The 16,060-nt window shown below is 44.5% G+C and overlaps 1 protein-coding gene across 11 annotated transcripts in view; it reads left to right on the top strand.

The window, feature by feature from the left end:
- hspg2 (heparan sulfate proteoglycan 2) overlaps positions 1-16,060 on the top strand; it is a 76,160-nt gene that overhangs the window by 26,940 nt on the left and 33,160 nt on the right. For 8 of the 11 annotated variants that reach the window (XM_028410908.1, XM_028410907.1, XM_028410905.1 and 5 more), the window contains exons 4-31: positions 2,593-2,652; positions 6,907-7,016; positions 7,171-7,229; positions 7,445-7,617; positions 7,707-7,745; positions 8,689-8,814; positions 8,939-9,136; positions 9,212-9,331; positions 9,439-9,570; positions 9,953-10,097; positions 10,539-10,696; positions 10,785-10,925; positions 11,088-11,251; positions 11,331-11,510; positions 11,621-11,817; positions 11,932-12,079; positions 12,408-12,535; positions 12,633-12,719; positions 12,907-12,965; positions 13,194-13,255; positions 13,338-13,478; positions 13,651-13,824; positions 14,069-14,248; positions 14,320-14,438; positions 14,528-14,639; positions 15,236-15,349; positions 15,543-15,670; positions 15,749-15,835. In XM_028410908.1, coding sequence (XP_028266709.1) covers positions 2,593-2,652; positions 6,907-7,016; positions 7,171-7,229; positions 7,445-7,617; positions 7,707-7,745; positions 8,689-8,814; positions 8,939-9,136; positions 9,212-9,331; positions 9,439-9,570; positions 9,953-10,097; positions 10,539-10,696; positions 10,785-10,925; positions 11,088-11,251; positions 11,331-11,510; positions 11,621-11,817; positions 11,932-12,079; positions 12,408-12,535; positions 12,633-12,719; positions 12,907-12,965; positions 13,194-13,255; positions 13,338-13,478; positions 13,651-13,824; positions 14,069-14,248; positions 14,320-14,438; positions 14,528-14,639; positions 15,236-15,349; positions 15,543-15,670; positions 15,749-15,835 — 3,541 coding nt within the window. The remainder of the gene's footprint in view (positions 1-2,592; positions 2,653-6,906; positions 7,017-7,170; positions 7,230-7,444; positions 7,618-7,706; positions 7,746-8,688; positions 8,815-8,938; positions 9,137-9,211; positions 9,332-9,438; positions 9,571-9,952; positions 10,098-10,538; positions 10,697-10,784; positions 10,926-11,087; positions 11,252-11,330; positions 11,511-11,620; positions 11,818-11,931; positions 12,080-12,407; positions 12,536-12,632; positions 12,720-12,906; positions 12,966-13,193; positions 13,256-13,337; positions 13,479-13,650; positions 13,825-14,068; positions 14,249-14,319; positions 14,439-14,527; positions 14,640-15,235; positions 15,350-15,542; positions 15,671-15,748; positions 15,836-16,060) is intronic. The other 3 variants (XM_028410902.1, XM_028410899.1, XM_028410906.1) reach the window with 3 other exon arrangements.

Here is a 16,060-nt window from a genome sequence, read left to right as displayed (position 1 = left end):
TGTGAAACCTTTGCTTGATGTTTACTTCTGGAAACTCGAGGCTGTCGGAGCCCGACTCACAGACAGGTTACTGCATTACTGTGTAGCCTCAGCTGGTTGTACTTCTAGTCACATCATTGCTCATGTGTGCTTGTTGAAAAAAAACAAAACTCAGGTTTGGTCTTATCTTTGGAAGAGAACAGATGTTGCAGTGTCAGTAGACAATACATCTGGGTAATGTAGCCTGTCTTGTCAGTGTGGCCCTGGCAGTGGGCAGGCTGTGGCTGGGCCACCCACTCAGTGCTGGGCAGTTGGCAATACGTGTGTCTAAGTGCCACTGTCTGTGTGTGTGTGTGTGTGTGTTTCAGATATGTGGAGCCTCTCGAGCAGTTCCACACGGAGGGGGTGGGGGGCAAATGTTGGCAGCTGCAGTTATTTTTGTGTGGTCTTTGTTGTTGCACTGCAGGGGACCCTCAAGGTGGTCGCACACTGGGAAGAGAAACTAGCCTCACATTTAATCAGACGTCTTACTCCCATTTGGGCACATGGTAACGACATAGCAGACAAAACACAAGTGCAGCAAGGACACATTTGGTTCAACCTTTGATGGAATTGTCTTCCTTTTATTCACAAACAGATTATCGTCAGTGTGACCATGTGCATTCAGGGTGGTCATTATTACTGCAGCCGCCCCCCCCTGCACTCTGTTGTACCAATAACAAATGTGTTGCCTTGGAGAAGTGCCTTGTGCCACTCCTCTTTAGGCAAGACGTGTGTAGGGTTTCATTCTGAGGCAGTGCACAAGGTCTGTTTTTTCCACCCTGCAGTGTAGAAATGCACCTTGTAATGTATGTGATTGTGTATTTTGAGAGAGAGTTTGTTGTGTTATGAAATTCTGAATTTGAAAGCTGTGTTTTTTGGCTGGGAGTTCAGTTGTACTGTGGTTTTCCCCAATCTGAGAATTTATTTGGACAAAATCTCCTCCAGCTGATCAGTGGTTTCCTGCTTAAACACAAGAGAGGATCTATATCAACTATTATCTCTCCCAGGAGTTGTTAACCTTTTTAACTGTTTGTCTTCTGTTGGATAAAACTTCCAGTACATGCCCTTGCCTCTTAAGAACAATCTGTTATAACATATAAAGGGTTTTTGTTTGCTCTTGCCTGATCAGCACATAAAAGAGTGGAGAGTAATAATATAGCTTTTCCTCCATTCGCACTGGCTTTGCCTCTCATTCTGCTTACATCCTATCGGCAGACTTTGAAGTAGCGGATGCTTCATTAACTTTAATTAGTTTGGGTAACTATTCTGGAGGGAGACCTCACATCATTTGGGTGTTTTCAGTCAGCTGTTTCCTGCTTGGACCATTCAAAAAATGGCTCTTGGTTCACACCATATCCTAAATACAAAGTCATGAGACTGCAAATAATTGCTATTATTCACCTTTTCTGCAGCATTAATCCTGTAACTTTCACATGAATATAGCTAAAAGCACCTTTTACATCAACTCGTGTTAATCTACTCCCTTCTGAGAAACAGCTACATGTATGAGGAACCACATGTTTCTTGTATGTGCAGCTGTAATCCAGCTGGATCCATTCTACTCACTTGATTATGAAGGAGCTGTTGTTTACTGCTGTCTGTAGCAGTTTATGGAGTGGACTCATATGGAGTCTGGATTGGAGCATAAACACTGCTAAAGTGTTTTAATCATTTTTCATCACAGATTATCACAGAAACTCAGAAATCCTGTGATGGTGTGTGAAGTGTCCCATTCTTAAAATCCCATGTGATGCCTCTTCAGTTGATTTGAGCGTGCCTAAACACTGTTAAGTGCATGAGTCACCACCATAAAGGATATAGTCATTGTCCTTGCAGAAGAGAGCTTATGGTAAAAAACCAGTGTTGCTAATTTTTTCCATTTAAAACAAAGAAAACAGGAAGTAGCTCCTCCCTGCATCACTGTGCGGTCCAGGGAAGGATGTACCTCGTTTTAAACAATATGAAGAGATGTGTTTTGCATTTAGTTTTAAATTGCCTTTGTACTCTTTGTCAGTGCAAGCCTCTGACCTTTCCTCCTTGATGCTTTCATGCGAGCAGGCTTCCTTGTGTGTTTCCTGACAGAGACTAGTTGAACTCATTAGTCAAGAGAAACCACAGGCCTGCAGCATCCATTGTCCCATTCAGCATGACTGTCCCCACAGTATGTGGATGGTTATGATTAGTGGGACTTTGGATGACAGCTAAGTGATGCTGGCATCTCTAGTGTCTTATAAATCTGTGATGTCTGATTTTCATCCCTTACTGTTAGCTTGGCGTCTTGTTCATTTCATTTGATTCTTACTGAGTTCCTGTTACTGTTACTGCAACTCTTTTTGGCAATTCTCTTTCTGATTGTCACTTTCTATTTTCTCTCCTTGCATCCTCTGCACTTGCTTGGCTAACTTGATCCCTCACTCTGCTCCTTATGTTTCTTCTTTTGTTTGATCCTTGACCTCTTGGCTCCTGTTTGTGCCCTGTTGGCCTCTGCGTCACCTTTCTTCTCCCCTCCTTGTCGCTTGCAATACGGCTCCTTTCTCTCATCCCCCCCCCCCCTCTATTTGCTTGCCATAGCACATTCGTCGGCCTCTTCCTCTCTGAGGAACATAAAGATCCCAGAGGAGCCAGACACCAGTAAGTTCTCAAGCCCTTCTTTCCGTTTAATACTGTGGTTTCTTTCTTTTCTCACACTTTTCTCACACACTCTCCTCCTGTCACCTGCTCCTCTCAGTTATGTACGCTTATTTCCAAACACTCTCTCAAATAACATTCCAAGGAAGACTTAGCTCGGGCATGTAGCATTTTGAGTCCAGCGAGTCTGTTTTTCCAAGTGTCCTGCAGGCGTCTCCCAGTGACTTCTGATGCCAGTGGAAAATGATGGGGTTGTTCCATCGAGTAATAGAATTCATAATGCTCCAGTGACGGCACTTCCACTTCTAGCTGAAAACATCTTTGCAACAAAAATCATGTTTCTGTGACATGTCATGATTCCCTCCAGGAGACTAGCACTTTGTCTGGTAGTTTTCAGGGGTGTTTAGAAATACCCTCCCCCAATAATAAAGTTTCTATGATGGGATCATATATGAAGGTGCCGTAAAGAAAACCATTCGTCCATGCAGTGGAAAAAATATATAATTTCAATCTTCTTAAAGCCATTTGTACATGCAGAACATAGCCAGCATATTAGTGTAAATGTAAACACCTCATTATGGACCTAACATGTCTGCAGAATCATCAGGCTCTGATAGAATTACTACAACATACTGTAATGAGGAAAAATGTGCTGTATTATACACAATGGCTGTCTTGATGCTTTTATTGCAAGCTGTGGGAGTGCACAACAGGGCTGGCTTAATAATAGTGAAGCCAGAATTCATTCCCAAGAGTTCCCTAGAGGGCAATGAGTGGATGTGGAGACAAGAGTTTTTTGGCTGATCACCAGCAAAAGAGTTAAGTAGTAGGGGTCCCCTCTGCATGACTTAAGCTGAGAGAGAGAGAGAGAGCTGGCAAATGAATATATTATGCTGAAAGAATAATGAAGAGTAAATGGAAAAGAAAAACATGTTCTTAAAGGTTTTTTTGGGTGTTGTTCTCAAAGATTCTGGCTCTCCTTCGTTCCCTCTCTAAATGGCTTGCCTGGTGCTAGGCTGATGCCGTGGGCACTGCCTTGGGGGTTGAAGGTCAAGCTCAACGCGGCTGGGCTTTAAAGGCCAGACTGGGCTCAGTGCTCAATCAAGTCTTTGTCTTCTGCGCAGGCCTCATGTGTTCAGGGGGGCCCGTTGCACAAAGCTGCCATAGTTCTACTGAACAGCTTTAATAGCTGAATAAGTTTGTGAATTAAGAGCGAGGAATGCTATTTTTCCTATCTTTTTTTTTTTATCCCACTCGACATGTCTGACAGTTTCATCACCTTTGATGGTGGTGGGGCTCAAACAAGGGGATTCCCCTCCAAGTGGAAATAGTGAGTGATGTCAAGAGAAAAAAAGAGCCGCTCGTTAGCAGCGGAGCACAACCCGCCGCTTTAATCAAAGGATCTGAGGCGGCGGCAGCAAACCCTCTCTCCAGTCCAGTGCGGCAAGCTCAGAGCCACTGCTGACCTGGCGGCAAGTATCCACTCAAGTGATTAGATTATACTCGGGTCATATGAAGCGCTTTGATGAGTAACTTTGATGTTGCCTGTCTTGTGGGGCCACATTCAGGCCTAACAATTTTTCCTACATGTCTTACCGAACACCACCCTGCAAAACAAGCAGAGCTGTATCATGCCAGCCTGCAGATCTGTTGATACATGTTCATCACACTCTGCACCGTCATGGGTAACTCTCTTTACTTTATCATAAATTAGGCTTTTCTTCAGCTGGAGTGGGATGTCTTATAACAGGAAGCTGCGTGCAAAATGTGTCAGTAGAGGACAGCTGTTTTACATAGCACAGACACATTTGTAATTATATAGCTCCTCAGAGGCTGCTAGTGTCCACATCTTTAAGGAGCAGGGGAAAGGGGCATGATTAATAGTTTAGAGCACACTGCATGTGTGTGTGTGTATGTGTGTGCATGAGCTCGAAGATTTGTTATTTTGCACATATTTGGGCATGCGTGTCCGTAACCAGAAGCTCAGCAGATGCCTACTTAGAACATGACTCTTTGCTTTTGGCATGTCAAGTAGCATCTCTCTGTAAGAAACAGTACAAATATTGACTTCCTCCCTAAACCCACACTGCCAGTCTGAAATCAGAGGCTGGCAGGCCCATCCTAACAAAGTGTTGGCAGGAGTGTGAGAACGGGGCACCCTGTGGGCCTGGGCTATTTTAAGTTTCATGGTCTAAGCCTGAGTCTTTGGAATTATAATAATATGGCTGACAGGTGGTTATATGTAGAATTTTAAGAAGCTGATCTATAACTACAGTGGAAAAAGCAATTAGTTGACTCATTAGTCACTCGACACTCAACATTTAGCAGGTTATTTTATTAGATTTTTGGTTTTCCCAAAGGAAATCTACCAGCATCAAAACCAGAACCATGTTTAACAGCAATTCAAGTAATGTTCACTTAAGTATCTGCACCTCAGTAAAGGTTGCATCTAGATGATCTAGCCTGCAGAGGACTTCCTACTTGTACAATAGAGCGTTGATACCTACATTTAGATGTGGACACCTTGACTCTTTGGGTTCAAATGTTTGATCATTCACCACCAAAAACAAGAAGGCTGCATTTGTTTGTAGCATTTGAAGATGTGACAGTCTTTAGTGCCCATGTGTGAAAAACCACAGTTCCTTAAGTGGCCACTTGAGGCTTGAGTCCTCTTTGACTTCCATGTTAAAATGTCCGAGTCTATGTCACACCAGTGCGTTGCAGTCAGTCTTCAAAGGCAGCCATTAAAAGAGACATAAACTTATCTAAATAATAATAATAATAATGCATTGGTTTTATATTGCGCTTTTCTGCTCTGTTGGGCAGGCACTCAAAGCGCTTACATTGAGATGCATTATTCTTTCACACAGTGGCAGTGGTAAGCTACCAGTGGTAGCCACAGCTCCCCAGGGGGAGACTGACGGAGACGTGGCTGCCAAGGTGCGCCCACGGCCTCTCCGACCACCGCCGATTCATTCATACGCATACGCAGTGAGTGCACTGGAGGCAATGCGGGTAAAGTGCCTTGCCCAAGGACACACAACAATGACTAGGGAGGAGCTGGGGTCGAACCGCCGACCTTCCGGTTATTGGACAACCCTGCTCTACCACTGAGCCACTGCTGCCCTCGACTGTACATACTGATCAGCCCTTGGGAAAGCTCAGCATAAAAGACATGGAGCTAAAAATTTCACTGCAAAAACATGTAAACGGTGAGGGATCCATTTTTTTCTGTAGCGTTACTGTAAAAAAAAAAACTAAACCCTGCAGCATGTGTGACCGCATGCTTGCTAGTGCATTTAAATAAATCATAATGACATGTTGATGTGTTGCATAGAAGAGCCTTTTTATGGCCTGATGTCACCCACATGTAGAAGAAGTTTAACTCTATCAGCTCCTAACGGTTCATTTGTGCCTTTGTGCTTCGCTCAAGGACAACAAATGTTGATCTTCCCTTAAGGTATCAAACAGCAGGAATTTGACTTCACCTGCTGCTCTGAGCAGCTTCTGTTGGGCTCACATCTGATTTATGAGCTTCTTATGTTCAACCAACTGACCTATATGTAAGACCACTCAGGCCTACTAACATAGAGTCTATGTAGGCAGGCCATTCATATAATCCCCCAGCTCCACTTTTCTCCGGCCTTCCTGCCTCATGTGGAGGGAATGTTGAGGCCCCCTTCTAGAGAGTCATTCACAGAGGATTTTCTTCTTCTTCCTCTTCGTCCTCTGGCGCTGCTGGCACAGTTGTAACACTGACTCAAACCCATATTCGCTTTCCAATGGTGTGATATCATCAACTTGCAGTCAGGAAATCTGAACTAATTTCTGGCAGTGGGATTTATCTGTCCGTCACTATAGAAGTATTTCATGTCTAAGATGCGTACAGAGAAGAAGACATGCCTCAATACTATAATTTCATGGTTATATTTAAGTATGTGGAGGCAGAGAGTGCCTGTGTCAGCGTGTGGCTCTTGTAAGGGCCTATGTGTGGTGCAACGACCCAACCACAATTAAGATATGGAAATAGACGCCATAATTTGTGTGTGGCTCCTGTTTAAGCCACAATCATCCTTTTCAGAAACATTTACCCAAAGGCTTTCCTTTTGGGGGTGGGGGGTGTAATTACTATACTGTATCCCATATCACATTGTGTTTAATAGACTTATATGGCTTATAATATCTGAAGGCTAAGCATGTGGTCGCTGTCAGTTATTGTGCGGTCTGGCTGACAGACTCTTCTCTCTGTGTTTATAGTTTACTACCGAGCTCTTGTCAACTTCACCGACTCCCTGGTCTACACCCCAGACCTCGATGACATCTTCTCTCCAGCCTTTAATGAGATTTCTGAAGCAGTCGTTGACACGGTATGTCCTGTTCTCATAACCGTCTGGTAATGCTAAGACAACCTTATAAGGTTTCAAGCGTCTTATTTATGATGCTGCTGATTTAAGGATGTGTGTGACACTGTATCTAAAAAGGCCCTGGCTTGTTCATTTCAATGTCTATTTTCATCCACAGCTGGAGTCAGAGTACAACAGGATTCCAGGTGTCCAGACAGTCAGCGTGGTCCTCATTAAGTAAGAAACATCGACATTAAATCATACTCACAGTAAGATACCTTGCAGCTGTGTGCATCTGTCTTACTCTGGCCAGGTGATATTTCTCCCCCTTTTTTCCAAACCACAGTAGTGCAGGCGTGCAGAGTGTAGTACATCAGCAAAGGGACTTCCAAATCTAAAGAGTGCAGTTGCGTTTTGTAGCCTCACTCGGCCTCCTTCCTTGCTCTGTGCAGAAAGGTGATACGAGACGATGGCGTTGATGTGTTTGTGGAATTGGACGTCGGCTCTGACTACAACACCAACGAGGAGCAGATCCGCAGCGTGCTGTACAACGTGGTGAAGGAAGGAGCCATCGCTTCCTACGTCACATCAGTCCAGGGCTTTCAGTTTAGACAGCTTGGAGAAGGTAAGATCTCAAGAATCCGTGAAGCGACTGAGACTTAAACTCCACCAGAGCGGTAGGCAGTCTTCTCAACGTTTCCCTCTGGTTTCTAGTTAAACCTCTACCTCCGGTGAAGCCATTAGCAGAGCCAGGTTTGTACTAAACCATGCCTGCTGTTGCATGGTGACCTAGCCGACTGTGCTGTAGAAACCGTTGGATGACTGTAGATGATAGAAAGAACAGTCGAGCATTTTCTTCTTTATGAAAAATTTTACGATGATCCTCGACTTGAACAAGCGATGGTCATGTGAGGAATGTTCTGCATGGAAACACCAATGTAGACTTGTGAGCTGAAGTCCCTGAAGTCTAGTCATTCACAGTGAATTCAAAGGACCTTTGCATGGCATGGGATGTGATTAGGAATGCTGCTGTTCACTGCTATGTTAACCAGCTTTTTTTTATTTCTGCCAATTCTGTACGCTGGCATGACAACTGATAGTGTAATTATAATGTTATCTTTGACATGTTTGCTCAGCTGATAGGGTTCCCATCAATCCTGTCTGCCTGGTCCCGCTGTGTATGTGTGTCTCTGTCTTGTCTTATCAAGTCTGTTCAGTGTGGGTGATGTGAAGTCTGTGTATCTAGGGCCTTGAGGGTCTTGTTTAGGCTGTCATGTCTTTCGTGGTTAGTCTTTAAATGTTTGTCTGGTCTGATTTGTGTAACTTGATCAGTCTTTTGCATGTCTTTTTACAAAACAGACACATTTTTTTAAATAAGGGAGGGCTCTGTCTGTCTGCATGCTGCAGTCTCTCATTTTACTGTTACTCAACTCGATATGGCATTTTTTAAGAATCATGTAAAACATGAGTCCACTGGTTGTGGTAGTCAACCAGAAAAGTGAGTCTTACACATTTCTACAAATGTATGTATATAGAACAGTCTGCAGTAGTAGAGGCCCAGGATGCAGTTGTCTTTCACTGTTGTTTGTGCTGTGATATAATCTTAATGTTGTGTACTGGCTGTACCGTAGCCTTCGCTTGCACGTTGTTGATCCTTTAACACCAACACCCCCCATTTGCTGTTCGTCTCTCATAGTAACACCCAGTATAAGACCCTGCATGGCCGATGAGCACAGGTGTGGTGATGGGACATGTATCCTGATGGAATACCTGTGTGACAACAGACCCGACTGCAGAGACATGAGTGATGAGATCAATTGCGGTGAGTGGCTTCAGTTTGACGGTTTGGCAGGTTTTAACACTTTCAGCTTGGCCGTTGGACGTGTGATACTCACTGCTCTGCGTGTGGTACATTTGCCGAGTGTAATTTAAAAGTTCTGTTTTAGATATAAAACGGCCCCTCCCTCCAGTCTTCACAACGGCTGCCACCACAACCACCACTGCAAAGAAACCACAAATCCCCAGCCTGCCTGGACCCTGCAGGGTCGATCAAGCCACCTGCCAGAGCGGAGAGTGCATCCCACGGGACTACATCTGTGATGGAGAAAGGGACTGCTCAGACGGAAGTGATGAGTTCAGATGTGGTAAGTTCATACAGCCTGGTATATATACACGCTTTCAAACAACATACAGTACACCCTTATCATATCTCTTCACAGGCACTCCATCTCCCTGCGAACCCAATGAATTCAAGTGTAAAAATGGTCGCTGTGCCCTCAAGCTTTGGCGCTGTGACGGCGACAATGACTGCGAGGATAATTCAGATGAATCAGACTGTCGTAAGTATTTCTTATTTGAGAGGTCTTCAAATCCTCAATTGAAAGCTAACGTGTTTCCCTGACCCCCAAAACATCAAATCTTTGCTCCATCTTTACCACCACTATAGCCACCAAGGGTCCTGGTGACAGGTGTGCTCCTGAACAGTTTGAATGTGTGAGTGATCGCACCTGCATCCCGGCTAGTTACCAGTGTGATGAAGAGCCAGACTGCCCTGACCGCTCCGATGAGTACGGCTGCAGTAAGTCTCTCACACACAGCTGTCTTCAGCGTTCTGCTTTTACAACCTTTCTCTAATTCTCATGCACATTTCGCACATTTCTCACTCACTCTTTTGCACTTTGCTGCTTGACTCTCCTCTATATATGCCTTTCTTTGTACACTGTGACCAATTTGCTGTGAACCAGGCCTTTTTCACACATGTGTTCACTGAGACACTGAGCTTTTTGTGAGCTGTCTTTTCCTGAGAACTGAAAGGAAATTGTCCTTCCATAGAAGAAAGTTATGCTTTCTCTGACTGTCGGGAATTTCTGAGCTCTGTTGGGTTGCCAAATTCCAGTCACATGATAACGTTCTTGTACATTTGCTGTGAAGTTAAGATTTTTTTTGTTCTCTTCTTGCAGCCCCTCCTTTTGTTACAAGCCCACCAGAAGAGTCCATTCAGTCAGCACGGGGTTCCACGGTGACTTTTACCTGTCAGGCTGTTGGAGTGCCGACACCTATCATCACCTGGAGGCTCAACTGGGGACACATTCCAGTCAGCAGCAGGTGGACTTGATGAGAAATTCTCCACCTCTGTGGTTTCATGTATCAGGACTGCAATTAAAACTCAATTAGTCGACCATCTAATTGTGACGGCATTTCAGATTACTCATGGAAAACACTGTCCATATGATTTTGAGTATCCATGTGATTGATTTTAGGCAAAAAAATGACGTCTTCCTCCTCACCACCTGCCATTGGATAAGTGTTATTTCAGACCACAATATAATTGGTGACAGCCTTCCCAGATCAGTGCTTCAGTGCGGAATCTTCTATGTATCTGTGCTTGTGATTTTAATTACAGAGATTTTTGTGGTTGAATGCTAGTTCTGGGCGTAGCCTGCTGTGTGTGGTTCAGTAATTATAGCTGAATATTTCTGTTAGTTAGAGATATAAAAAAATACTGTTGTAAAAATGATCATTTGTGCTTTGTTTTTGTGCTCCCAGGATCTCCATGACCAACAAAAATGGGCGCGGCACCCTCACTATTCGTGATGTGAAGGAGGCGGATCAGGGGGCGTACACTTGTGAGGCTATTAACGCCAAAGGTCTGGTGTTTGGCATCCCTGATGGAGTGTTAACTCTCCTATCCAATCCAAACCCAGGTACTGAAACTGGCCTGAAGCCCACTTATAGAAACTAAACAAAACATACATTTTTACCATGACCTGCAACCTTTCTTGCCCCCTTCAGGAAACTGTCCTGCAGGTCACTTTAGTGTGAGTGGTCGCTGCGTGTCCTGCTTCTGCGCTGGAATCACCAAAAACTGCAAGAGCACTGGACGCTACCGCAACCAGATCAGCCTGCGTTTCACTGAGGAGGAGGACTTCAAAGGTATAGAGGCTGTTTGGAAATGCAGAAATTAGAGAATAGTGCAAGGTGGCAAGTCCCAAAATTGGGAACACATCCAACAGGGCAGGCTGCCCTAAAGTGACCAAGACAATTGAAGGGTTGTTTTCATGAAAAAAGAGGTGAAGTTTTTTTTTTCCTTTTTAGGAGTAAATGTCACCTACCCCTCAAGGCCAGGCACTCCTCCCCTCTCTTCCACTCAGCTTCTTGTCAACCCTGAGATGGAAGAGTTCCAGCTTGTTGACCTGTCCCGCCGTTTCCTTAACCTCGACTCCTTCTGGACTTTGCCTCGCCAGTTCTTGGGCAACAAAGTATGAAGAATTTACAGTTTTTATTTTAATCATTACATTTAGTTTTTATTAAAACCCCCAAAATACTTTTTTCCCCCAGATTGATTCCTATGGAGGATCCCTAAAGTTCAAGGTGCGGTACACTCTGGCCCGCGGTCTGTCTGAGCCTGTTGAGAAGCCCAATGTGATCCTGATTGGAAATGGACGCAGGCTTGTGTACCGCAGAGACAGCACCACCCCTGCCAATGTGGTCAACCAGAAAGAAGTTAAATTCACTGAAGTAAGACAAAGTTTTAAAAATTAATATTATTGTGATTTGTGAGGAATATAAAGCTACTCATCCTCTATCAGAAATAAACTGAAATAAGCTGTCTTCTTTTTTTTATATAGGAAAACTGGCAGCACTCTAACGGCCGTCCTGTAAGCCGAGAGGAGTTGATGATGACGCTTGCAAACCTGGACAGCATCAACATCCGCACCATCTATGACAACCACATGGTCAGTGTGGCACTCAGTAACATCGTCATGGATACCACCACTGTGGAGTTCAGCATTTTGGGTCATGCTAAAGATGTAGAGGAGTGCAGGTAAGGATAGAAAGGACAAACAATAACAACACAATTTAGGTTAGCCTTTTTTGTTACATCATTCAGACAGTTTAAAACAGCTTGATTAATGATCCTCATATTGATCATTTCCAGATGTCCTCCTGGATACACAGGCCTGTCCTGTGAGATGTGTTCCTCTGGTTTTGAGCGTGTCCCTGGTGGCTCATATCTTGGTACCTGCGCAGGTTGTAACTGTAATGGACACGCCACTGCCTGCGATCCAATCAGCGGACACTGCCTGGTAAGAACTAAACTGCAATATGGGCAATTTTATGTTATGATGGACATAAATCATACAACACTTGTGGGTGTGCATAAAGAAAAATCTGCTTTATTCTATTAGATATTTTATGCTAAATGTAAAACTAGATAGCTAGATAGTTGTCAAGTGAGTTTTGCCTAATACAACGTTTATAAACTCCGGGCTCTGGCTTTATATTTACCAGTATGGACACATAACTAGTACACATCTTCTCATCAGATTCTCCCAACAATGTCAAGCTATTCATTTGAAGCTTCTTTGAGTGGCATCTGTGTGAGTGAATGACCAAATGTTCTCCCAACCGCAGAGCTGCCAGCACAACACAGAAGGTCCTCAGTGTGACAAGTGTCGCCCCGGCTACTTTGGTGACCCAAGCCGAGGTCGCCCTGATGACTGCAAGCCCTGCCCCTGCCCGTACACCGAGACCTCAAGACGGTGACCACACACAGACAGAAATACATCTACAGCACAAACATGGACACACACATGCTGAACTCATCCCGCCGCTCGCTCTTTTTTTGCTGCTGTGTAGGTTCTCTGACACCTGCTTCCTGAACATTGACCAACAGCCAACATGTGATGCCTGCAAGCCTGGCTACACAGGAAGGCGCTGTGAAAAGTGAGGAAACTGATATCATTAACTGTGACTCATAACTGTACCTAATCATGCAGTATGAGCCAGGCATGATGACCTACATATCTAATTGAAATAACAACCTAGAATACAGTTAAAGAGAGATTAATCTGCTGCAGCTATAATGGGTGTTTTGGGTCAATAGGTTAATCATGTCTATCTTTTATTTCAGGTGCGCTCCTGGTTACCAGGGTAACCCTCTCTTGCCTAATGGAAGATGCGTTCCTAATCGTAAGTACATGTTCAACAAATAACACATTTGAAACCAACAGAAGCTGCACAAGATGTTTTTTATGTCATGAGGCGGCCTTAACCCTGTGTTAATGATTACCATCAACACCCTCTCCTCCAATTGCTATAGTCAGTGCTCATTGCTCAGGTATGCAGAGAACACTCCCAGGTGCACTTTCCTCCTCATATGTCATCATCTTTGTCCTGCTCTCTCTTTTTTTTTTGCAGAAGGCTCAAAGTGTGATAACAGAGGAAGTGTCAGCTCCAGCAGCAGGCCATGTAGCTGCAAGGTATGGATGAAACCCACCACTGTTTCTAAACTCCTGCTCAGTGTTATGGGTTACATATGTTTCTTTGTTGTTGTTTTTGCAGAACAACGCGGCAGGCGTTCTGTGTGATGAGTGTAAGTCCGGGTTCTTCCACTTGTCAGAGACCAACCCTGAAGGTTGTCTGCGTTGTTTCTGCATGGGAGTCACCAAACAGTGCAGCAGCTCTTCTTGGAACAGAGAACAGGTGGGCTGCCAAGCTCTGAATGGAAAAGGGAGGGGTGCTTAATATTAGGTATCATGGTTTGACTCAGTGTTTGTTTAATCATGCTGTGTCAGCAAATCCTTCAAGGTGCTCGATGCAGAGTGCTGAAACATTTATAAGTCTCAGTCTGACTTATCGTTGTTATGGCTCTCAGGTGGGAGGAGGAGTGAATGGACAGCTCTTCACCCTCTCCAACGGCGCCAACACTCAAACCATCTCTGACGGCATCTCCCAGAGGGGTTCCTCTGAGATAGTGTACCGCTCTTTCTCAAATGTCCAAAATGACATCTACTACTGGGTCCTGCCTGGCAGCTTCAGAGGAGATAAGGTGAGAGTAAAGGGAAAAGTGTTAGCCTAGATCCATTTCTCACTGCCGTGCCACAACATGTTGTCAAGTTAAAAGGCTGCATTCATCCGGCCTGCTTTGAAGCTTTGTCTTGAATTCACAGTCTACCCCAGCGTGGGTGTCTTGTGACTTCCAACACATGCACAAACACTGTGATTGGGGTGAAATAACTTTCCACTATTCAGTCATGAGATGAGCATCTCTCTTTTTACCATGTTGTTATCAGGTGACGGCGTATGGTGGAGAGCTTCGTTATACCGTGCGCTTCGAACCAAATCAGCGCTCACTGGTGATCGATGGTCAGCCGGATGTCATCCTTCAAGGCAACGGCATCTTCCTGGAGCACTACTCTCAGACTAAGCCCCTCGCACGTGTCCCACAAACTGTCACCGTGATCTTCAGAGAGGTGTGTTTCAACTGAACTTTAATCCACAGATGGTTCTACAAAACTAACATTTTGCTTTCTCTGGCTGATAGTCTGCATGGCGTCGTGCTGACGGGCAACCATGCACACGTGAGCATCTGCTGATGGCCCTGGCTGACATTGCTGTCTTCATGATCAGGGCCACTTATGCAGACAACATGGCTGAGAGCAGGTATGGGCTAGGAGTACTGCAACTGAAGTAATTATTCAGCATTGAAGTATTTTCTTTTAACACACGTTTTGATTATTTGCATTAATTAGCATCTCAGATATTAAGATGGACATTGCTGTTCCTTACTTGACTGGTAATGAACGGGCTTTGGAGGTGGAAGAGTGTGCCTGTCCGCAGGGATACAAAGGACCATCCTGCCAGGTACGCATGCAGAATCCAGACACTTATCGTTGACAAAAAGAGACTACAGTGATGACTTCAGGTCTTTTTTCTGATCTTGTCCAAAACCAAACAAATGTTTATTTGCAACAGTATATAGCTGAGGGGAAATTCTCTCAAACCTGGGACAAGGGAAGCATTATAGTTTAAGGTTACTCTGTCCCATTCTTGTAGACACAAGCTTTGTTTTATTAGGAAAAAAAACAGCAATAATTATTTTGCTAGTCTATGGCAATATTTTACACAGTGATTAAAATTAATGTCAAAGGTTTATAATAAAAATGTCAAAGGATTAGATTCACTGTAGAACTGCATGAACAGACATGGATGTCATATACAGTACTGCATATCTGCAAGATGTTATTATTTTTGTCTATTTAGATTTAAAATAAAAAAAAACTTTAATCTATTAAAGTACTACAGATCTATTAAAGCTTGTTATGAATAAAGTCCATTTCTTTCCATCACAGGCTTTGATGATAATTACAGTTTGCCTCCTTGTTCCAGTGGAACAAAGACATATTCCTCTCTGTCGTCACTTGTCTCTCACCTGAGGTGTTTTTCCATGCTGTTAACAGGAATGTGATGAAGGTTACACACGTACCAGCTCTGGCCTCTACCTGGGCACTTGCGAGAGGTGCGACTGCAATGGTCACGCCAGCAGCTGTGACCCAGAAACAGGCAGTTGTGTGGTATGTTCAATTTGCACTCTTCCTCTCGCTGATCTTTGTGGTTGCAGAGCCAGCTTTGGGCTCCTGGGTGGAATGTGGCTAATGATTTCTTGGCGAATCCCAACATGTGGAATCACGAGTTTACTGTACTGTAGATCCAACTGCTCTGTGGATCTCACCTCCCCTTTATGTGTGTGTTTCCTCTGACCTAAAGCAATGTCTCCATAACACTGCTGGGCCAAGGTGCGAGCGCTGCCAGTCCGGTTTCTATGGTAACCCTTTAACTGGTGGTGCTCAGGCCTGTCAGCCGTGCCCCTGCCCTGGAACTACTTCCAGCAACCAGTAAGTGTAAATTGTATTTAATTTCGCCCCTTTTCGTAGTGGAATGTTTAAAGTAAGCATGGTGTGTGATCCACACAGGTTCTCCCCAACCTGCCACCTGGAGTCTGACGGTCAGCCGACATGCGACAACTGTCCGCCCGGGTTCACAGGCCGTCGCTGTGAAAGGTACGCTGCTCCTCTTTCAGTTTTTTGTTCCTTTCCTGTTCCTGTCCGCCTTCCTCTCAGGGTTGTCTGGACACTGCTCAGTGTTTGGGTTTACATGGCTGCCCGGCTGTGAGGTTAGCAGGGGCTGGCAGTAGCACCCGCTGGTTTTCATTCAGAGAAAAGGGATCAGCATGTCTTTGGTTAGCATCTTTGTTTGTTTCACAGTCATTGTGATGGAGTGGTGTC

This window comes from Parambassis ranga, chromosome 7, assembly GCF_900634625.1.
Source record: "Parambassis ranga chromosome 7, fParRan2.1, whole genome shotgun sequence".
Lineage (NCBI taxonomy): Eukaryota > Metazoa > Chordata > Actinopteri > Ambassidae > Parambassis > Parambassis ranga.
The sequence above is the reverse complement of the archived record's forward strand: the minus strand, read 5'-3'. Positions and strand labels throughout refer to the sequence as shown.